General features: G+C 33.9%; 1 protein-coding gene across 1 annotated transcript; it reads left to right on the top strand.

The window, feature by feature from the left end:
- The first annotated feature begins 9,750 nt into the window (after positions 1-9,750).
- LOC128226458 (protocadherin alpha-1-like) lies at positions 9,751-22,405 on the top strand. The gene is made up of 11 exons (XM_052936342.1): positions 9,751-9,809; positions 10,066-10,094; positions 14,048-14,076; positions 14,654-14,704; positions 16,274-16,406; positions 18,436-18,564; positions 19,442-19,569; positions 19,881-19,949; positions 20,308-20,478; positions 20,719-20,829; positions 22,323-22,405. The coding sequence occupies exons 3-11, from the start codon at positions 14,070-14,072 to the stop codon at positions 22,403-22,405; spliced, it is 882 nt and encodes a 293-aa protein (XP_052792302.1). The 5' UTR covers positions 9,751-9,809; positions 10,066-10,094; positions 14,048-14,069.
- Positions 22,406-24,003: the final 1,598 nt, after the last annotated feature.

Below are 24,003 nucleotides of genomic sequence, written 5' to 3'. Positions count from 1 at the left end.
TGCAAGTATGGATTAATGATGAAGTGCATTCATTGTGGCGCCACCCCCCCCCCTCCACACACACACTCCTTTGTCCTTTGTTGCACGACATTTGGGACTTGTGTACTACTTGGGAATCAAGAATATAATCAAATGCACACAGAAACGGAATTACTTGCATCATTTGATACACAAAGTCGCAAAAATAATGAATCAGTACTGTTGCAAAATATGCGGAAATAATATGAGGGATTTTTTGTACTAGGGAAAGCATCGTCTTTCATACTGTTAATATTGGCAGAGTAATCAAAAATGTTATATCTGAATGCAAAAGATTTATTAACATATCATTAAACAAGTAGAATGCTAATACAAATTAACTCATACAATGTTAAATTAAGTTTTACATTGTATATAAACAACAGTGTTTACACTGACAAGGCCAAACGGAATGTAATTCAACTGAGCCTACGTTAATAGTCCAGATTCAAAAGTATACCTTAGACACTTAAAATATTCAGTGGACTACAACAACATATCATTACATGCTTTGAGATTCACACGAACCATCAATACACAAGTGTCTGTAAGGTTTACAGTGCAATGGAAACTGCAGAGACAAAAGTTAACATATCACAATAGAAAAAATATGCCCATCAAACATCAAGAATCACAATTGAAACCCCAGAAATACTACAAGGTACGTCACTGTTTTTTATGAGTTTTTTCTTCCCATGATATTTCTCATTGCTCTTGGCCTCGTCATACTTGTCATCATAGAAAACTAACCTTAATACAGAAAACGGATATAACGAAATCGTTGCAAATTGCAGACAAGTCACATCAATGTGTTTTTGTGTGTAGAAAGTATCTTTCCAAAGATGGGGGGGGGGGGTCTTTTAATGTTGATATATTTAAATAATACGTTTCGTTAATTGATGGCTTCAAGGCAACATTGCTATACTCAAAAATAATTAAGAAATGCCTTGAAGGGTAAGTATCCTCTCTTAATATACCAGGTACTCATCTCGAAACAGAGGAAGGGACATGTTGCAAAACATATGAGCAGCAATTTGTTATTTCACCTTGAAATAAGCACCTTAAAATTCCAAGGTTAAGCGTACCGACATGGTACATTTTGTTCTTTTAAAGATTGATGAATAGTCTACCATGTAAATTGTAACGTATGACGTTTGTCAATTTCAATAATCTAAAATTGCATATGCTACGCCAACCAAATGCCTGAAGTATATTAACTAGCGCATGATGCATGCTTATTTCACTGGTGGTATACTTCCGCCACAGCATAAGAAGATCAATGATTGTCTTGAAATTGAAAAAAAAAAACAAGACACTCAAGTGTGGTAAATTACAGCTAGAAAGTCAAATTAAATGACTATGTGTTGTAAATAAGCCTTCGATGATTAAGTTCACACATGGAGGCAAATGTTGAATTAACGTGATGCTTATTAGTAGTCACTTGACAAGCGTTAAACATATATATATACTTATGTAGTTTGCACTGGATAAAGTACTGGAAAGGTTTTGGACATTAAGGTAATTCAACGGATGGATGATATTTCGGTCCAGTGACATGAACTGACGTACAAAGAAACGCTTCGTACGGTTTAATGGAAAACAAGTACACTTAAAAGACAGTAACGTTAGAATTGCGAGTAAATTCACACATAACATGTTTCAATTAAGAAGATATTTACCGGCGTTCAGGGTTGATAGGGAAATACTTGATCTTAATAACTAAATGATAAAGTGCTGACCATAAAACACACATAATATATTCTGTGCGAATATGAAAAAGTGAGGTACAGGTGATCAAAAGAAGTAAAGGAAGTATTGATCGACACCAATGAATGATTATGAATGACAATGAAAACTGTTTCAGTGACACCTTCTTTGTGGGATCATTTGAAATACTAATTAATGTGCTCAAGGACAGGATAGCAGGAACCGTCGAAGACAACGCTTATCTGTCAGCTTTGGAATGATAACATGGCCAGTGCACAGAATACCGCATTTGGCCCCGTTGACTGTGAAATAAAGTCTTTGAGGGAATAGGGTGTTTTAAAGGTCGACATGCTCTATCTGCTGTTCAACATTGAAATGAGGAAAGTAGTGTTTAGTACGGAAGACCCGTGATGGCGGTTCAGTTTCAGGTTTTAACGGTTTCAAGTTCACCCATGCTGAAGGTTGAAATCGTAAATTCACGAAATTAAAGTAGTTAATAGGTCATGCCATAGCATGGTATTAAACACAACTTTCTCAACATTTAATAAACTCATGGTTATACTATAAAGAACCATTTGTTACTTCCTCCATTATATTTTTTTGAAGTTAAAACAGGGAAGGGACCACAGTCGTTACCGCTGATGAATCAAGAAAACTGGTCTTCAAAGTTCCGCTGATATATTTCCATGTGTCATTTAAGATTGACATGTCATCAGCTATATTCGTACGATGCAATAAATGTTGCAATTGTATTTACGTTTGTGCTAGATCAAGGGTTTGGTGATACAATAATTTATATTAGCAAGTCAGATTTTGATGTCTACATTTGCCTGGAAAGTATACGATTGATAAGGGTAATACGTGTCTAATCTGGTCTGTAAATTTTTTGTCAGACGATTCAGTGGAATTATATGCAGAAATCGCATATTCAACGAGATGCTTAACCTTTTTTAAATGAAATGAGTAAAAGCTAGGCAGACGCTTGGAAATTTGATCAGTTCAAGGTTACCGACTGTGTTGGTTTTAATCATGTGATCGCTCTCTGCCATCGATAACATATTGATATACAGGTTTAAATAACTCAATATGGTATAGTGAAATAACAGATTTTCACACAAAAAAAACACCCTGATTTATAGAGGCTCGCGAAACTGTACACCTTATTTGGAATAACAGTTCAGATCATTAGAATCTAAAAAAAGTTATAAATCACGATTTTCCATCTAATCGTTTAAAAAGCAATATAGTCAGTAAGATGAATGAGTTTCCATTGTTTTAGAAGAACGTATCAAAATCCACGATTGTTTATATTTTGATGCTGGAAACGGCTTAAAAGTCACAATTGTACTGCAAATATGCACTAATGTAAGTATTGTATGTGTTTGGTCATTAAAGGTAAACTTATGCTTATACTAAATGATTATTGACCATATGAAAACTAACCAATTTGTTTTATAGTGAAATGACCGAGTTGCTCGAGAAATAACACTGATTTCTAGTGGATGAAGTATATCTAGGTGTTCATTATATTCAACACACCATCATAAGGGCAGGGATCGGGGGTCTTGCACAACTGTTACCGCTGCTGGTGAAGTGATCAAAATAATAACACTGTCAGCGTTTATTGTCATCAGTAAAGATACGTAATCGGCATAGACTCATTTGTATTGAAATTTCAAGCATTTCGTTGGGAAAAGGGGAAAGTGATTCGATTCCTGTTTAATTTATCTGGTATTATATAAGACCAATATATCAAAACATCGTTGAGTTATTACGAACATTCCGGCTCTGAACTGAGAGAAATTAAACAAGAGGTGTATTATAGATGTTCATGCAGTATTGAGTTGCATTCTCGTCTTGTATCACTGCGACAACAAAGTATTCATTCCGTTGTTTCGTCCTTGTGACTGGTATAACTGATTTGTTGTTTGTTATTTTAGTTCAAATATGTTTTTAGGGTCGCGAACCTCTATAAATCAGTTACTTTTGCGTACAAATCTGTTTCACAGTAACTAATATAGGATATTTATTGAGTGGTCGGTATATATCAATATTTTCTCAATATCGAAAAGCGATCAACTGATTAAAACCCACGCGATCGGTAACCGTGAACTGATAAAATTACTAAGCGCCCCCCGGCTAGTGTTCATTTCATTCTAACGACAATGAAATCCGTGCATCTAATTCGACTTATTGCCTGAGACAAACTTATTACAGACGCGACTCGCCTGGTCCCTTACCAAATAGATACTTTTCAGGCAAACGTAGACATAAAATCTGACTTGCTAATATAAAGCATTGTATCACTAAACCCTTGATCTAGCACAAACGAAAATCCAATTGCAACATAAATTGCATCAGACGAATATAGCTGATGACATGTCATTCTTATTACATATGGCAATATATATCAGGCTAACTTCTGACATTAAGCAGCGTATTAACAACAAAGCTGTCAGTCGTAATGAAATCAATCCTTTCTTAATGTTTCAGCTGGAAATATGGAAAAACGCTAATATAACAGTATTGCTTAAAATAGTCCCTATTGATGATAATGACCGGTGGCAGCAAGGAAATTTTACTATGCATTTAGTATATATGTTTTCAGTGTTTTTCTACTTTGTATTACTAATTTAATATTTCCGAAAACGACGCAATAACGTAATAATATTGTCAGCATCGTGGGGCATCCAATTAGTCAGCAACCTCAACACATTAGTTATGGTAAAACATGTTCAAACATTTTAGTTCAAAGAAATTGCAAAAATGTTCAATAGGAGTAAGATTTATTGCTTTCAACTGAATGTCTGCTTAATTTGTTTGTTTATTGTGTTAAATACAATAACAATTGTATGGAGTAGTGAGAACAAATATTGTTTAAACCAAATTTTCCTTATTCATACTTGAAACAGAAATATCCAACATAATGACTGAAGCTTTGCATTTCATTTTAACTATACTAAGTTAAGGTTGCGCCGATATGATAAATAATGGCATAGAAATTGTTATCAATCTGATTGCCTATCAATATGTTGTATTGTATTCATTGTATTTCATATTCGGTATGTAAGGGAAGCTATTTAGAAGCGATTCCTTTTAAAGCAATATCGTAATTCTTTCCCTGCTAAACGCTTGGATCAAAAGTAGGAATTATACAATGAAAACAGCACAGAACGAGCACAGCAGGGAAGGAGTTAAATATAAGCTTGTTTGAATCCACAAGGATTGAGCCTATCGACACTTTACTGGACTTCAACGCACACGCCTCGCAAGCAAGCACACGGGCAATGCCCACTACAACGCATTGTTTGTATTTTTTGGAAAGTATCAACGATGATAAAACTACAAGCGGGTGCAATACACTTGTAAAACAATACATGTAGTACTGTTAATAAATCAATTTGTTACTTGATATTGTTTTACAAATAACATTAAGTTTACAGTATTATTCATTAACTCGTATGTTTCAGTGTGCCTCAAAATGGCTATTCCTCCCGAAACGATGATTTTCAGGTTCGTTGTATTACGGAAAACACATTTTGGTATTCTCCTAGGCTTTGGACCGCCAGTCTTAACATCAAATGAATGGAAAGCACTTGCACTGGTCATCAAAATAAGTTCGAGGTCCATTCTATATTACGTAGACATTTACATACAACATTTTAAATATATAATTAGTTGTTCTCTATTAATGTGTCCAATGCCATTTATGTTCATTGATTGTGCTTGATAAAGTTTTTTTTTTTTTCAATTTAGGTAAGCTAGCGCAAACCAATGACACCAAATAATGTTGTTTTTTTATCAGTTAAAAAATCCATTATTTAACTTCGAAATTAATACAGGTACATTATTTATGATTTAATTAGACTATGAACTCAGGATTATATTTATATTGACAACATAAAAAATCAAAATAGCATCCGTCATGCAATCATTTCTTCAAGTAAAAGCAATAAAAATATTTCCTTCTGTAACGGTTGTAATATTTCATATAATGAGAAGGTACACAATTTTCTGACTCAAGACGTAATGTTATTAACACCGTACCGTTATTTTCAAAGCATTATCTGAAATTTTAATTGACGATTTTCTTAGGTATAGAGTCGAGTGTTATTTTCCTCCAATTTGAATTTATATTGAGAAAACATGTCGAGGGTATATTTTTTCAGGTAATAAAAGGTCATCAAATTTGAACAAGTTTTGTCATTGTTATTATTGTTTGGAGAGGAGGTTTAACATGGTTTCTTTAAATTTGAAGTTATAAAGTGCAACATTGGTTTCCTCCGTAACACACGTACGGTAATATATAAGAAGTATTCATGTTAGTTCTACAGGCACTTCATTTCAGGCAGAACTAGGAAGTTAATCGATTGATTTACGAAATTACAAGCAAATTTCAAGAAGTTTAAAGGAGTAACATCCAGGAGCCTTAAATTCAAGGACTTTTCAAGTCTTTGCGAACCCATGCGTTGGGCATCTGATTAGGGTAGGATTTGCCCTAATCCGCCCATTCGTCTGTCCATACGTCCGACATAAAAATTTGGGTGAATGCCCAAAAGTATCTTAGCCATATAGGATTTTTAAGCAGCACGTGTTGTGGATGTGCGGTTTTGTATTTGGTGCCCAGTAAGTGCAATGTTATGGTGTAATAATTGGATACAAAATAGGCTATAGAACATGCACTCCTATATCGTGCGTGTCTACAAAAGTGTATGAGTCAGAGTCACAAAACTTTTCAGGTATGTTACCACTCATAGTTTAGGTATGGTATTGACTTAATTAAAATTGCATATAAATCATCTTGTGTCACACCTTTACCTATAGGTATATGAGTCAGTGTCATAAAACGTAAATTGAATGCAAAGCAGCATGTGACAGCATGTGCATCTGGGGTTTTGACCCTAGCCATATATACATCTTTGCATTTAAGCATGAATTTAGTAATTCACATAATAATTATATAAAACGTAATTGAATTAGAGACAAATGTGCCAGTCGACATGTAAAGAAGTGCATCCGGGGTCAAAGTCATTTTTATTTCTTAGGTTAATATTAAAACATTTAGCCCAAAGTTAACTATAGTAATAAGATATGGTATCATGGGAAAAGCCATCGACTTCACTGCATCGTTTATAGCCATTTGAAGGAGTACCATTTTGCATTTGTATTCACATTCATCGATTAAGGGTCGGTAGCGATGCAAAAGTCGATTGAAGGGCCAAAATTTAAAATGTTAATAAAATCAATTTTTACTTGGTTTTGATGTTTAATATTTTACAAGCATGATTCATATATCCGTTGCAACATGAAAATCTGTAATTAGGAGTTGAGCATTTTTTAAGAAAAAATATTTTTATCAGATTTCCAATCAAAAAGCATTTACGTTTTCACGGAAATGTCTTTAGACAAAAAGAGAATGATTGTAAGTCAAATTTATCGGAACTGTCCAATCAACAATGTCTTTGGGCTTTGTGTTGATTAAATTAAAAAAAGATATTTGCATTTTTGTAACCCGGAAATGATTTTCATCCCCTACTTTTCATTATTTTTCTGAATAGCATTCTTATTAGACAATATATCATTAAGAACTCTCAAGACATTGTTGAATAGGTAGTCTGGAGCATATTGACATTACAACGAAGTTAAAATGTCGACAGACTTTTCCGAAATAATGTGAATGCCTTATTTATTCAAAATCTGAAAATAATCTTCTTTTGTAAATTTTGTTTAACTCCTTACTATCCCAAAACATGTCGCCTAGAATAAATGTTTCATACCCCAAAAAGGATCGTTCCTCAAAGCTAAATTGAACGTACTTTTAAAAACGTTTTAGCTTTTGACCTTACCCACCCACTATTGCATCGCTGCCGGTCCATAAAGGCGGTATGATTGGCCTTGCTTTTCTGGCATCAGTGTTCAATGGTTGTTTGTCAGATTGTTTTTGTGTTGGGGAAAACGGCGTTGATAAGGGTTGTTTGCATTAACAATATTAGGGGATTTCCAAACGTATATCAATATTTCTGATATGTTTAAACAGTCGTTATATCAATTTCAAAGTTGTTTATTTAAAATGAACCCCACCTATAGATGTAACAATAATTAAGGCCACACCAAATTGATGTTTCGTTCCGCGGATTTACCGCTCCTATATTTATTTATTTTTTGAGATGTAAAAAAATGTTGTTTTTTTCTGTGCGCCCGCACCGATATTTTGATCGCCAACAAGATTTGTTCTGGTAATATGTTTTTAAAAGGTTGACAAATAATCAATTATAACATTTCTACGCTGGTTTAACTGTTTTTGTAAAGGGAAGTTACCGATGCGTTGTGTTTTGTTCTGTATACCGATCGGTTTAGCATTGGTTTAATAAATTCAATCAGAACGGCGGCTTCTGATATAAACACTGTGGCTTGAATTTTGAAAACTAGATCTAATTTTGATAATAAGTATGTTTTGTCCATGCTTGAAGTCAATTTTCATCGGCTCTTGCACTAAAGGATCATTAATTAAAGCAATAGTTATGCAATAATGCATGTGTATCTGAAACTTGTAGCTATAATATTGCGCTGTTAGTGAATCTCTTAAGATGAAATTGGAAATGATGAAATGATGAATGATGAAAAATGACTAAACTAAGTATTATTTGATTCAAGTCATAATACAAGTGACCAGAATTTTACCTAATGACATCGACGCTGTAGATGACAGCTTAACAGGAACATGGTTCAAATTGATGTATTAAAACTACTTTTGACCAATTTCTGACAAAACAACAGTTTCGAACAAATATCATTTCACAACTAGCGATATCAAGACTGGTATGGATAGTTAAAACAATAGGTAAGCCTAACCTAAGTGTATCATCTTAAATTCTGTTTTCTTTTTCAGCATAATCCGGGATTATAAAAACACCTCACTGACCATAAAAGTACTCTGAACATACCCTTGTACATTTCATTTCGATAAGCCCATGCAATTGCATTTACTGCGTTAATAAAAACAAAACTAAGTCAAGAAATTTAAATGTATATGGAGTCTGATGTTTGATGATGCCAGTGTAAAACATCATTTTTTACCCATCCGAAATCAATCCTAATGAATGTCTAAATACAGTTGCAAATGATGTTACTGTGATTCAGGTAGATTTATATAAGTCATTTCAAACTTTTTCCGAAAGCGATTTTTTATTGTTGATGATATTCATACTTAAAATATGTTTTATATATTTTGGAAATTTCATTTATCTTTAATTCAATGTGTGTACTAAACACGGACATTTCCCAATGTCCATAAGAGGTTCAGTTCAAGATTGCATCAAAATGAGTTTAAGGGAAATTATATTGAACAAACTTTTTCATTTATATTTATTGAAAGGAAAAATATTTTTCGCTCATCGCTCGCTTCGGGTTTTATGCGAACTGACAAAATTGTTTTTTTTTTCGCTCGCTTGCTCCAATTTTTGGCAAAGGTCCGATGAAATAAACATTAATTTGGTGTGGCCTTATAATGTATTTCTATTCGGTGAATATAAATGCTTTGTATTAAATTTCGATAGAAATTGAACTCGCATCCGACATTAGATACAAGTCGGAACCAGGGTGGGGAACGCCCCCACGTCCCCTACTGAAATGTTCAAAGTGAACGGTTTCATGTACAAATGGTAGACAAATGAAGCATAAATCCATTGTTTAATCAGGGGACGATCCCTTCACCTTGCAATGGTTTTAAGCATATATATTTTGTGATTCCTTTGGAAGGGACACACTCAGGTGCGCCACCTCTTACATCAATTCCTACATCCGGCTGTGAATTGTGGTTATCTTCCACCAAATTGTGAAACGCATTTGACAGTAAACGAAGCGTGTTATAAAGTGTAATATTTAGGTTAAATATACTTTAATTATATAGTTTAACAGTGTGGTAGTTGCTTTGTGTGTTTGAGTTTAAACTAGGAAGTTTAATTGGACACTTAATCGATACATTAAATCGAATTTATTTAGTAGTGTACCTGGTGTCTATGGATTAATATATAATTTTATCTCTCTTTTTATTTTGGCCATTTATCAATGGAATAAATTAAAGAGTATGTACTACACACTTTATTTACTACAATTAGAGTAACAATGACATTTGTCAATTTAGTGGATTTTATAGATGCAGTTTAGCTATTTATGTATTGTACAGTTGAATATGAATCTGAATTTGTTCTTAACATAATCACAGTTCTTTCTAACATTTGTTTTATTTACAAACAACACATGTGTGTATATAAATCATGGTTTCCTTTCATATGCATGTATTAACTAACTCATAACTGGATGTATAAGTATAATTTACAGAAGTGCCACTTTACTGGATACAACGTAAGGTAATGTTAACTTGTAGTACTTCATTATCTTTTTTTAACCAATAAAACAATAAGTATGACAAGGAGGCAACGTAGCCATTAGACTAGACAAACTTTACAAGCAAAGCCATGATTTATAACAAAGCGGTCATGTGGCCAGTAGAGAGACTAAACAAGCCACTGATTATATTATAACCATGTCGCCACGAGACAAACTTTACAAGCAAAGCCATGATTTATAACAAAGCGGTCATGTGGCCACTAGAGAGACTAAACAAGCCACTGATTATATTATAACCATGTCGCCACGAGACAAACTTTACAAGCAAAGCCATGATTTATAACAAAGCGGTCATGTGGCCACTAGACAGACTTAACAAGCAACTATATAGTATAACCATGTCGCCACGAGACAAACGTAACAAGTAAAGCCATTATTTATAACAAAGCGGTCATGTGGCCACAAGACATACTAAACAAGCCACTATATAGTATAACCATGTCGCCACAAGTAAAACACAAAACAAAAACAAAGCCATTATTTATAACAAAGCGGTCATGTGGCCACTAGAGAGACTAAACAAGTCACTATATATATATATATATATTATAACCATGTCGCTACGAGACAAACTTTACAAGCAAAGCCATTATTTATAACATAGAGGTAATGTGACCACTAGACAACATAAAAAAGCAAAGCTACTATATATAAGAAAGAGGCCATGTAACCGCTACACGACCTAAACAACCATAGCCATTGTATATAACAAACAGGCTATGTAACCACTAGAAAAACTAAACAAACAAAGTCACTATGTATAACAAAGAGGCCATGTTAAACTTAACAAGCAAAGCCACTATATATAACAAAGAGGCCCTAGGCGTTAGACTTAACAAGCAAAGCCACTATATATAACAAAGAGGCCCTAGGCGTTAGACTTAACAAGCAAAGTCACTATATATAACAAAGAGGCCCAATGCGTTAGACTTAACAAGCAAAGCCACTATATATAACAAAGAGGCCCTAGGCGTTAGACTTAACAAGCAAAGTCACTATGTATAACAAAGAGGCCATGTTAAACTTAACAAGCAAAGCCACTATATATAACAAAGAGGCCCTAGGCGTTAGACTTAACAAGCAAAGCCACTATATATAACAAAGAGGCCCTAGGCGTTAGACTTAACAAGCAAAGCCACTATATATAACAAAGAGGCCCTAGGCGTTAGACTTAACAAGCAAAGCCACTATTATAATATATAACAAAGAGGCCATGTAACCACTACACGAACTAAACAAACAAAGTCTCTATGTATAACAACGAGCTCATGTTCGATTAAACAAGCAAGTCCACTATTATAGCAAGGATGCCATGCAGCCTATTTTGTCTAAATGGAAAGTTTGTATGTCTTCCTACCATTTGATCATGTCTAACCGACGTGTGATTCTGTCTAGTTAGCATTTTACTACGTTTAACATACATGTTACTATGTCAAATGAGCATGTTATTTTGTCTAACAGACATGTTATTATGTCTAAATGAAATAACGTTATGTTTAGACAACACACTGTTATGTCTAACTGTCATGCTTTTTTTCAAGCGGACATGTTATTATGTCTAAGTGGCATTATTATATGCCTAATAAGCATGTTATCATGTCCAACCGACATGTGATTGATCACATGTCGGTTACATACAAACATGCTATTTAGCCAAAACATTAAATTAAATTATTAAATTAAGACATACTAGCATGTGTGAGAGACATGCTAGCATGTAAGGTAGACACAAAGGCATAACATATTACAAAATAACACCGTTGTGGCATTCCATACATGACAGCAATACAATTATCGTTATACCTTTCGTCAAATGAACTAACACGAAAGTACACGGAAACAAATAAAATGAAACGTTTTACTACTTATTAACATTAGCACACATAATTAATTGATCTGAATGCTTGTTGTTTACCCTACGCTTTTCACTTTAGAAAACTTCCATAATACGTTTAAACGCAATTCATGTAGTTTCGTAAATATATTTGAATGGTTTACACCATTTTAACACGTTCACTAGCCAAGGTTTAGGGTTGCATGTAATATGAATAGTTTATGATAATTTCTATTCGAAATCATTTGTTGATTTCTCTAGACAAATTGCCGGTGTACTTTATACGGAAGAAAATCTGAAACTTGATACGTTTTAAAGGGTTGATAATACTTCTGACTAAAATAAAAGCAATGATAATTTAAACAATATGAAGAGTTGTTAAAGCTGCACGCTCACAGATATACCGTTTTAACAACTTTTTTTATTTTTTGTCTTAGAAAGAGCAAATTTTTGCGTACATATCTGTAAACCAATGATAAAAGATTGCTGACAAAAGATCAGATCGCAGATTCTCATATTTCCGTTCGAAAATTAATGTTTTATGGCTTAAACGGTTTCAAAAAATGCATAAAACATCAATTTTTTAACTTAAACATAAAAATCTACGATCAATTTTTTGTCAGCAGTCTTTAATAACTGGTGTCTATGCATTTTCGCAAAAATTGGTTCGTTCCAAGACAAAACAATCAAAAAGTTGTGATAACGTTCAATCTGTAAGAGTGCAGCTTTAAAGAAGTATTTCGTTTTCAACATAACTAGAGTTTATGCTCATGTTTCACTTGACAAATTCACATTTAATAATTTAGAAGATCTCTGACGAAAGAAATCCATTTAGCATATTGAAAAACAGCACATTTGCCATTTAGTCATAACTTGTTCTTATTGATTAAGTTATTTAAAAGGTCACGCTTGTGCATTTGTTATTGTATAAAGGCATGCGAGTGGCTTTTTGTGCTAATCATTCAAGCAGTTAGCATTTATTTTTGTCAACTAAACGAGTATTCGGGGGCCGAGTTGCGCTCAACCTGCCGCTTAAACCAGTTAGAAGACAAAATATAAACACTAAATATTACATTCTCATGAGTCATAAATAACATTTAAGTTGGACATTTTTCTCTCTCTTTGAAAAAGGCTAAAACAATATGGTCGGTGGTGCTTGACTCAAAACTCAAAAATTATTCTTTCGCCGTAATTTATCAGTTAATAATTGAATTAGCAATGGCATCATCGACCTTTAGATTTCGTGCTAAACACTAGAAATTAAGCATTAGTTGTTGGTTTACTAAACGGTTTCAAACACCAAAAATAAACACTACATATTTCTTAGTTTGGTAATTTCATGGCCCTACAGAGTTTTGAATTCCTTTAGCAATTTGAAGTATTTCTTGTACAACATAGACACTTAAATTCCGTTTACATGAGCTTAGGACTCTACGATGGCATTTAAGGTGAAATGTGTGTATTATTTCGTGGCACCTACTTATAATCTCGTTCCAATGACTTAGGTATCGTTGGGTCGTGTCGTCGCATGCTCGGTCATGGAAAAAGATAACAAGTCGTGGCCACAAAATTAAAACAAAAACAGATATGCAAACTTCATGCCACCATGAAATCCGGTAACAGAGAAGAAGTCAATGTACATTGGCTATGTGATACGGCCGAGATGCCTTAACTACCAGTATAAACAAAATGAAAATGCAGATAGGCAATCATTTAGTACTTGGCTTTATCATTAATGATTTCAATTTTTGCGGATGTTTAAAGGTCGCCCACTGCCACTCATCCGATACCCACTCCCTGCTTCAGAGTTTGCGTTGACAATGTTTCAGCCAACCAGGTTGTATTCTAAGTCAGTTAGATGACCTGAATCAAAATCATTTTGATAAAAAGGGCACGTTCGCTACGCTTACTCCGCATAATCTTAATTTTTGTAGTTCATGTCATCTAACTTTTCCTTAAATGTAGCATCACCAATGTTGTTTTGTGTAATTGTGATTATTTAGAGTTGGTACTGTTGCATCACAGAGTAGATATGTAGTGTGTCATTAATTTATATATATACAATTTTGCAATTTTCAGCCACAGAAGGAATAAAGTCGAAATGCTAGGTATCTACTGTATAATTATTATATTGCTTTTACAGTTCTGTTCCATTTCATTTCTATTAAAATTATTGAATCGCAAAAATATAATAAAATAAAATCTATTTGATGTATTTTGGTTTCCATTTTATAGGAGTTTGATTTGGTTTCTTGTTTTTTAATTTGATTTTGCAAAACTAAAATAAATTATAAATTTTGTCCAATGGCATGGCGGTATTTTTCTTAATTTGGTAAATCAGCTGTCAGCCATTTTTGACTTATTAACCAGGCACATCAGTTAATTGCAAGTCGGAATATATCTGTATTTAAACAAAAAGCTGGTTAATGTTTGTATATGTTAATTATACAAAATGAAGTGGTCGCTTGGCTGCGCCGGGTCTATTAATAATGACATTTAGTTTGATAAATGCATAGAAGCAATCACTAACATGTACTTGACGTGGCCAGGTACGGCTAAGCTAGGCGATCAATTTAATGGGAATAATTAATACTAACACAATACTATATCAACAGAGTCTATATAACTATAGAACAATACTTCAACACCATATATTGTATTACAAATGACAATGCTTGTTTTCAGGACACGCATTAACAGTATTTACAGTGGTCATCTCATTGACCAATGTAAAAGGTATGATTTTTGTTTAAGGTAATGACATGTGCTTAATTAATAAATCATAGGTGCCCGCGTTATTTAACTATCTCAATTTCGCAACAAATACTTTTCCAAATGTTGTTTTTTCTCTTCATATTTTGAGTTTTCATACAATTTGATTAATTATTTTCTTGTCGATGATTGAATCATTTGAATAATTAAGTTTAAACTTAACTTTAGAACGATTGTGAAGATATGTGAATTAACATAAATATCGCACGATTTTGCGCGAGAGTGTGGTCAATAGGTGAATTCGGAGTGACCGGAAAAGTCCGACTTGTAGGGCTTTGTGACCACACACCAAACTCACAAATACCCAGGCCGGGAATCAAACACGGCAGCCCATGATGTAAAGTAAGTGTGCTAGTCACTGTTCTCATCGGAACACCAAATCCAAATTTCTAATGGAGTTATTTATTGGTTAATAGATGTAAGCGTATGTCTCGCCCACAGTCTTGTTTGTAAAGGTTAGATACTGTGATCGCCTTGTTTCCGCTGTCCGGCGTCCGCCGTCCGTCGTCAACATAAAATTTTCTTATTTGAACTCAGAGGGCACTTAACCTTCATATATAATATGTTGCGTCAAGTGATCCCTCAGTTTCTCGATATATCTCAATTTCCTTCTAATAAATTTTGCCTTAGCTTTTCTTTGGTATAATTTGTGTAATGTTTACTTTCTTAACAATTTTCCGACAAAACATTTAGAAATTTAGAAGGAAATGATCGTAATGATTATCACCGTTAAGGTTCAATTCTTAAGATATTTGTTTAAAATATTCAGTCGAAGCAAAAAATTACCTTCTGACGTAGCATTTATGACGTAATTTATTATGTGGTATACACACACTGCTATTGTGCCTACAAAAATTAATTCGGAATTTAGCCCTAATGTGGAGTGAGCATCTCAATGGATAAAAACGCGTTTTTGCTGTCATAATACTGATTTGACCTGGGGAAAAGTGTTAAAAGGTTGTTTTATACTAGAATATTAACAAATTCGGTTGGCAAAACACTGGGTGGACTTCAAAAATGATATTTCCGGCTGGATGGACTTACATGAAACTCAAAAATATATATCAGAAGACATTTAAACTCCACGTATTCACATTTGTTTTGTTTTATAACAATAATAAGAATCATGAATGTGTTATAAATTGAAAAACTTTCAAATTATCAGTTGCAATATGAGTGTAATATATTTTTTGAATGCACTTAAAAGTTCCATTTCCATAGCATTTCAATATTAATGAAAGACCAAATAGCTCAACTTTAAAAACAAAATAGTTAAATCAGACAAACACATACACATGTTGTAGAAACATTCTGTGGAAAATTTTCAAAAAAAATGACGTAATAGATTAGTTTATATATCAACATTTACGTACACCCGTAAAGTTATGAGCAGAATCTCTAAATGTCCAAACGCATTAATGGAAACGTAGTTTGCGCCAAAATCGAGGTTACGCCTGGAAATTTAAGGACTTAAGCCTTGCGATGTTTATTGAAACGCGGCCTCATTCTATTCCTGTTTTTATTGTGTTGTAGTTGAAGGTCAACCAGATTTCTTTAGACCAGACAGTCCGAGTGACCTGTCCGAAAGTATTACCGAAGACATCAGCCTTGCTACGAGCATTTATAATATATTCGCAACTGGTGGTAGCGGTTCCTTGACGTACAGGTAAGCTTTGCTGTGAAAATACGCAATCAATAAATGTCTATGTACCTCATATTTCCATACAGTCAATTACATCAATGTGCCAATAGTGTTTTCTTTAAAGAATTATATATATGTTTGGTCACTAGACAATGATTTAAACCGGTTTTGAAATCACATTGTGGAGTAATATAGGATTTGATAAGCATAAAGTCTGTTTTTCAATGGTATGGGCTATTAAAAATCATTAAAAAATGAAATAGCAAACTTTTTCTCACGTGTTTTCGGAATAAGATGGCAGTACTTCCATCTTTAAAATATTCTGATTTCATATCGTTTGATCTTGATGTTCATTTTAGTATGCAAACACAGCTAGGGTCGATCAAATATATATACATTCCATAAGAATCTTGGCTTGAATGGTCATAGACATTGCACTGGAATAATTTACAGTTCTCCGCAGAATAAGTCAAAAACAATCTTTTCAACAAAACACTTCCTTGTCTCACGTTTGTTTATCTTTACCGAGTGTAAATTTCCGATAGTGCTACTCCCGGTACCGTTACTGAAACACGAAGGGAAGGCTTTATGTAATAGTAAAATTAATTTCTAATACCTGTACCGATAGTTTATTTTAAATCCCTTAAAAAGCTTTGCTTTTGTAAGTTTTTGCCTACCAGTTATCCGTCGCAATATTTATATCGTGCAAATGACGTCATGGTGCACGTTCTCGTCTTCGGCGGTCAATAATGCCATAATCGCCCTCACGTGCCATAATAATCTCACGAATGGAAACGATAATCATTTTGCGGGAACGAATGCCGATAGTTAAATATTATTAATTATAGCACAATGCATGCTTAGTAAGCATACATCAGAAAATGTATGGACACTCCGATTCGTCATTGTATGTGATATTGTATCAATTGACGGACTCGTAAACCACAGTCTAATACTTTATGAAAACAATCACTACAAAAGTATTTGCCGCAATTGAGATTAATTAATTGTGGTATGCACTTTCCCTGGACTATTATATTAACATTTAAGTTCACCCTCTGGTATCATTCAAATAGCATATTGAACGTTTTGGTACCACGGGCATGTTTTTACCTAGATTTGAATATTACCGAATTGAACGACCAAGCGTGCGATGCAACATATTCAATCAATTATTACGAATGAAAAAGTATATTCCCGGGAGAAAGATATTGCACTCGATAATTATCACCTTATGCAGACGATATTCAATGAGTAATATCCTTTCTTTACACATTCCATGTATAAACGCTTATGTGTTTTGATGGAAACGCATGTTTTTAAAAAGTTACATAATATATCATCGAGGCATCAAAAAATGTATTATTTGTCAAGATGACATCAGCTCTTTTTCTTTATTTTTGCGACAGTTGATGCATTGTCTTATGTTTTTATGCTATCTATAGTGCAACCCAGGGTTCTTGCTTCGATTCGTTTCGTATGGATCATAAAGGTACAGTTAAAAAGGCCTCATTACGCTGATTTGAAAAATGTATACTTTTATTGTTCTGGGTGCCAGAGATATAAGAATACAGTCAATGACTCGTCGAGTGAAAAATACAGATTATTTTCTTATTGCTTGACCGAAAATCGTCGTGTTTGTATCAAACAAAACGTATGTTTGAACCCGACATATTTCCTCGTCGTTTAACTGTCTTTAGAACCAAAAATTAATCATGCGTAAAAATATATTATTTTTCTGCTTTATTATTGACCTGAAACTTGTCGTTTTCAAATCGAACGCAAGGTCTATTCGATAACGACAATAAAACTAAATCTGTTCTCAAGCAAAATCACAACGATAATCATCACTACTTTCACCACACTCAAACTTCCATTTGACCTATGACATTAACAAACCCAAATGCCCTTTTTTCGAAGAGGGTGTGCATTCAAGTGGTTTGCCTTTTGCCCGTCCCGTTTAAAAGTTAATGAGAACAAGTTGTTGTTGTTTTTCATTTCGCCCACTCGCTTCAATTAAATTCAAAAATGGAATGATTGTGTTTTTTCGTAGAATACAATCACAAAACCCGACTGCACCGGCATTTACCTTGACACCAACTACTTCATCAGCTGATCTTTACACACCAAGTGGCACGGCTCTCGACAGAGAAACTGTGGACTTATTTGAGTTTGTGTTTAGGTGGGTAAGAAAATGTTGAATTGATTTTCTTTATGTTTAGGTAAGTAATAATATGTGCAACTGTTTGACTTTGTGTTTTGTTAACTCAAATGCTGTGGCATTGTTTGACAGTGTGTTAAGGCAAATACGAATCTTTGGATTTGTTTGACTTTGTGATTAGGTTAGTAAATCTATGGTTATGTCATATGGACTATTTTTGTATATATCAAAAATTGTCTAAAGAGAATATTGGATTTATTAAATATATGTAAAATATCATATCCGGTGGACCTCAATTATCTGAGGGAAAACTTGACATTCTGATTACAAGTCATATCGGATAACATGTTTATATATCAAAACTTAAGATGGAATTCTGTTCAGGTTAAGGGCCATATCGATTAATTGTTATACTCCTAACTATCTCGATAAAGTATCTAGGGAGACATTATCTTTTGTTGTCATCGACTGAATGAATTATTTCGATAGAATATCTGTGAAAACATTTCACTTTTTGTTTAGGTATATGTGATATCGACTGACTATTAAAAAATTATCATCTTTATAGAGTACCTGAAGAAACACTTGAATTACTATTTAGCTAATTTAGAATATATGCATTCACTCGACCTAGTGTTTTGGTTAATAAATTAAAATTTAGTATGGAAATATTCGACTTTGTATTAAGGTTATTTATGTTGATTTTTTTGAATAATTGGAGTTAAATGAAGTTGTACTCGACATATTACATATATCACCTTGGATGTTTACAGTTGAGGCATCATACTGAGCTTATTTATCATCTCAAAAGTATGGGGTTTATTTTTTAAGAGTGATCAACTGTTTTTCTATTTCACCACATGACCAAGTGTTTGATTCAATGCGATTTTGTTTGCAGTGTGACAGATGGTACAGACACAGTGTTAAGTGACACATTCACTGTGAATATTTTAGATGTGAACGATAATGCCCCACAGTTTGAAAATACTATATACACAGCAACAATCTACGACACTGTGTCAAACGGTAAGAAAAAAAGGATGACACATCAACATTTACCAAATCGTCTTTACTGTTTAGGTGTAAAATAAAGAAACAATTATGGCAACTACAGTAGCAGTAGTTTTCGGACTCGATTGTTGCCTCTTTTTGGAAGTTACATATCAATTGCCAAGGTCAAGAACTACTCGCCAACAGGTACCTTTGTTAATGAAAAATGGTTCAAAATTAATTATTGACCGCACAAAGCAAAAATTAATAAAATATACACAAAAATACAAGCAAAAAAGCACATTTATATTCAGATATTGATTCAGATTCTTCCTTTTTGGTTTTAGGATATTCGCTATTGACTGTATCAGCAAGCGACGCAGATGCCACAACGCAACTTAAATATTATATCAGAGGTATGGATGCTTTTCAAATACTATTCAGTATCCATGTCTAAAAAAGAAGTAATCAAAATATATGTATAAACATAACGACTGCCACTTAAAGATATCAAACCCATCTCTGTTTTATTCTCTTTTGCTGCATTTATATATCTCGAAGACATGGTAATGGTCAAATAGATGTCACATGTTTCACAAATAACTTTTATGTATTTTACAACCAGAGTCTGATTCTCAATTTCTTCGGACTGGTGTAAATGTATGTATATGGCACTCTCTATGAACCAGTAGCTATTGGAATTTTAGCCCATCCCCTCCGCTCCACACACCCCTCACACCTCTACACACCGTAACCACAATTGCTGTATTTCAGCCGGAGATAGCAGCAATACGTTCGGCATTGATCAATCATCCGGGCATCTCACCGTGACAACGTCCACTAATATACAAGCTTCAACAACCCCATCGTATATCCTAAGGGTCGAGGTAGAGGACAACTTTGGTACTAACACCGGAACTGCAACAATAAGTATTAGTGTTATAGGTAGGTCAATTATAGATGTTGGAGAAATTTATGTTTATTAATGAAATTTTGAAGATGACATAGAGTGTTAGCCTCAGAGTAATCAATATTAAAAATTGTATACAAAATATAAAACATAATAGATCTACTTGATTATTTAGATAACAATTTGACTTTGCTTTGTGAAATTATACTATGTTCAATGGCAAAATTCAATGTTATTTTCTGAATTCACTGCTCAATACTTTTTTTAAAAATTAGATGACCTTTGTGACCCAAATCCTTGTCAGAATTCCGGCACTTGCGCACGCGACACAACTAGCTACAACTGCACGTGCACTTCCGGATGGTCGGGAACAAATTGTGATACTGGTACGAGTCTCTTAGTCTCTTTACCGTTCTGTCTACCTGTAGTTTTTTATGATTAAATATATTTGTCCATTATGTTTCTGACATTAAAAACATAGATTTGTTTCTTGCATACATACCGATGCAAACTATGTCATATCATTTTGATATTGTATCACAGTGTTCATCCCACTTTTTTCCCGTACTAATTAATAGGTATCAAATATATTGGAGAATATACTATTTTGCATTGCATTCCCATAGAGTTCCCGTTGTTTGCCTTTTTGCACGTTTTGTTACTTATGTCGTTGTTTGTATCTTTATTTCACTAAGTCCTGTTTGACGGCCGATATAGTTTGTATACAGTGTAGTTGTGCTGTTGTTTTGGCATCAATAAATATGACCTAGTGCTAAATGATTATTACCTGGAACGTATCACGTATGTTTCGAGGTAAAGTAATGAAAGTAACGATGATTAGTGGTTTGACGCCGGTTTTTGGTGTGTCTTTCTGGGGTTTTAACTTTAAAACGTATCACATCTTTTATATAAAATTTCGTGTTTTCCCGAATAATTAGGAAGCATCGTGGAGTATTCCAAATACACATATGGATTCAATAATAGGTGGTCATCTTTCAACTAACCTCGTTAAAAGATTTTAAATTTTTCGATTTAATGATTTTTTTAACTCTTTTCTTGTTGGCAACAACAAACCGGCGTCATTCAACCACTAAACAGCGTTACTTCCACCACTTCACCTCGTAACGGTAAAAAACACAATGATACTCTCAATATAATTATAAGTTTCTTTTTATCAATAAGGCTCAATCGTAATAAATAATGTTCCAATTCAAACGCATTTACATGACAACACATCTCAACTCATTCCGTACTGTGCAAGTAATAGGTACGGCACCCTAAGTCCGAGTTATTGAGAAAATACATGAATGCTTTACCGCGAGTGGTATACTTTCAAGTGGGTGATGTTACTTTTTTAAACCATGTTGTCAATGACAGCGTTCAATAAAAAGCGTACGGTATAAGTGAATAACTTTGTAATTTATCCGCACGGTAGTTATTGAACGATTAGGGTCAATTGCTACCCCTTTCAAACATGGTACAAATACATTTTATAGCTAATCCCTGCTTTTCATAGTGAAAGGGTGGAGCAAAATTTTATGTGCTCATGTGCGCATGCATCCCTTACTAGATTTGAGCTATGTGCAATATAGGTTGCTAAATCACGAATATCGTTGTTAAATTATATATTCATATGAACATGTAATGATCATTTAAAACAAACCTTAAAATTGAAAATCAAATATTGAAATGCATATCATATTATTATGTACGCCTTTTCAGTGAATATCGTTGTGTAATCGCAGTTAAGTATTTGCAATTCGTTGTTTAAACGAAAGTGGTTTTGTGGAAATGACAGATATTTCTTAAACATAAAATATCATGTTATCATATATCGCCTTTATTATATTTAAGTGAACCCCTGTGTTCCTAATCCTAGCAATAATGGTTCTTGCTGCATGTCAGGCATCGGCTACACTTGTATCTGTCCTCATGGCGTTCTTGGATCTTATTGCACACTAGTTAGATGAACATGTTCCTTCGGTTCACGATGAAAAAAACAGATCTGTAGTATTTACAAATATAAAAGAGCAGGTTCGCGCTCCATTACAAAGAAATTAAAAGTGCTTTCATAAATATCCATTATCTTTTCTAAAAACAATGATGTGCACTATTAAGTTTATATAAGCATTGAATCTTAAAATATATCTCAATCCGTGACAAAAGGTATAGAACAGCAACTTTGCATGTATACATTCAATTGGCATCCTTTTCAGTAACGTCGGACCAAGATAAATGTGAAAAGTCCGGCGGATACAGTGTGGCAACTGTATGGATTATGGGTGTTGTTATCGCCGTTTTTGTTATTTCCTCTGCAATGTTAGCCGGAATTGTTGTTTCCATGAAAAGGTATAGTCCTATCCATACATATTTAGCTCACCAGAGCACGAAGTGCTCAAGGTGAGCTATTGTGATCGGTCTTTGTCCGTCCGTCCGTCCGTCCGTCCGTCAACAATTGCTGAAAAAGCATCTCTTCTGAAATTACCAGTCCAAATTCAATTAAACTTTAAAAGAAGCTCCCTTGGGTGACTGTCTACAAAAAACAACAAGAGGTCACGATTGATCAACAACAACAACAACAACAACAGCAACAACAACAACAACAAAATGACTGACTTCCTGTTTTACTTTAAAAAAACAAATCCTCTGAAACTACCACTCCAAATTCAATGAAACTTTATAGGAAGCTTTCTTAGGTGACCCTCTACAAAAATACAATAAGGGATCACGATTGATCAACAACAACAACAACAACAGCAACAACAAAATGTTCCACTTCCTGTTTTGCTTTAAAAAACATCTCCTCTGAAATTACCAGTCCAAATTCAATGAAACTTTACAGGAAGCTTCCTTGGGTATCAAAAATACAACAATGGGTCGCGATTGATAAACAACAACAACCATCTGGCTAACTTCCTGTTTGGCTTTAAAAAAAACATTTGCACTGAAACTACTTGGCCAAAGTCACTGAAACTTTACAGGAAGCTTCATTGCATGACCCTCTACAAAAATACAACAAGGCATTGAGATTGATCAACAACAACAACAAAAGGGCCGACTTCCTGTTTTGCTTTAAAATAATCTCTGCAACTACCAGGCCAAATACAATGCAACTTTACTGGTAGCTTCATTGCATGACCCTTTACAAATATAAAACAAGGCATCGTTATCAGTAAAGATACGTTTAAATTGCAACATTTTTATTAATGCTTTATCACAGAGTTGTGGCCCTTTGCTTAGGTCAGCGTTTTAGGGCCATCATGGCCCTCTTGTTTCTATAAAGGGATTGATGGCATATGATAACAAGATTTTTTTATCGTGAGCCTATAATCTCTTGTTAACATATTTTTGTACCGTGTTTGTTTTGATTGTCATTTTATTTACTTCGTTTAAGACAATGTGGTTCGTCTATACATACAATGTTAAATCGTAATTGAGGTTGGAAAATACGTTCAAACATTTCACCTTTTTTCAGAAAATTCAACATTATGCAGAAAGAAGAGGTCAAAGATAACCACATGACAGGTCAGTTACTATAATCCTATCCAAGGTATATTTCC

The sequence above is a fragment of the Mya arenaria genome, chromosome 1, assembly GCF_026914265.1.
Source record: "Mya arenaria isolate MELC-2E11 chromosome 1, ASM2691426v1".
NCBI lineage: Eukaryota > Metazoa > Mollusca > Bivalvia > Myida > Myidae > Mya > Mya arenaria.
Note: the sequence above shows the minus strand (reverse complement) of the source record. Positions and strands in the feature narration are given on the sequence as shown.

What these genes read in the sequence shown, in the direction of transcription:
- LOC128226458 (XM_052936342.1), top strand. An exon ending in TTATTTGAGTTTGTGTTTAG is followed by an intron (nt 18,565 to 19,441) that starts GTGGGTAAGAAA and finishes TTTTGTTTGCAG; the next exon opens with TGTGACAGATGGTACAGACA. An exon ending in GGGAACAAATTGTGATACTG is followed by an intron (nt 20,830 to 22,322) that starts GTACGAGTCTCT and finishes TCCTAATCCTAG; the next exon opens with CAATAATGGTTCTTGCTGCA.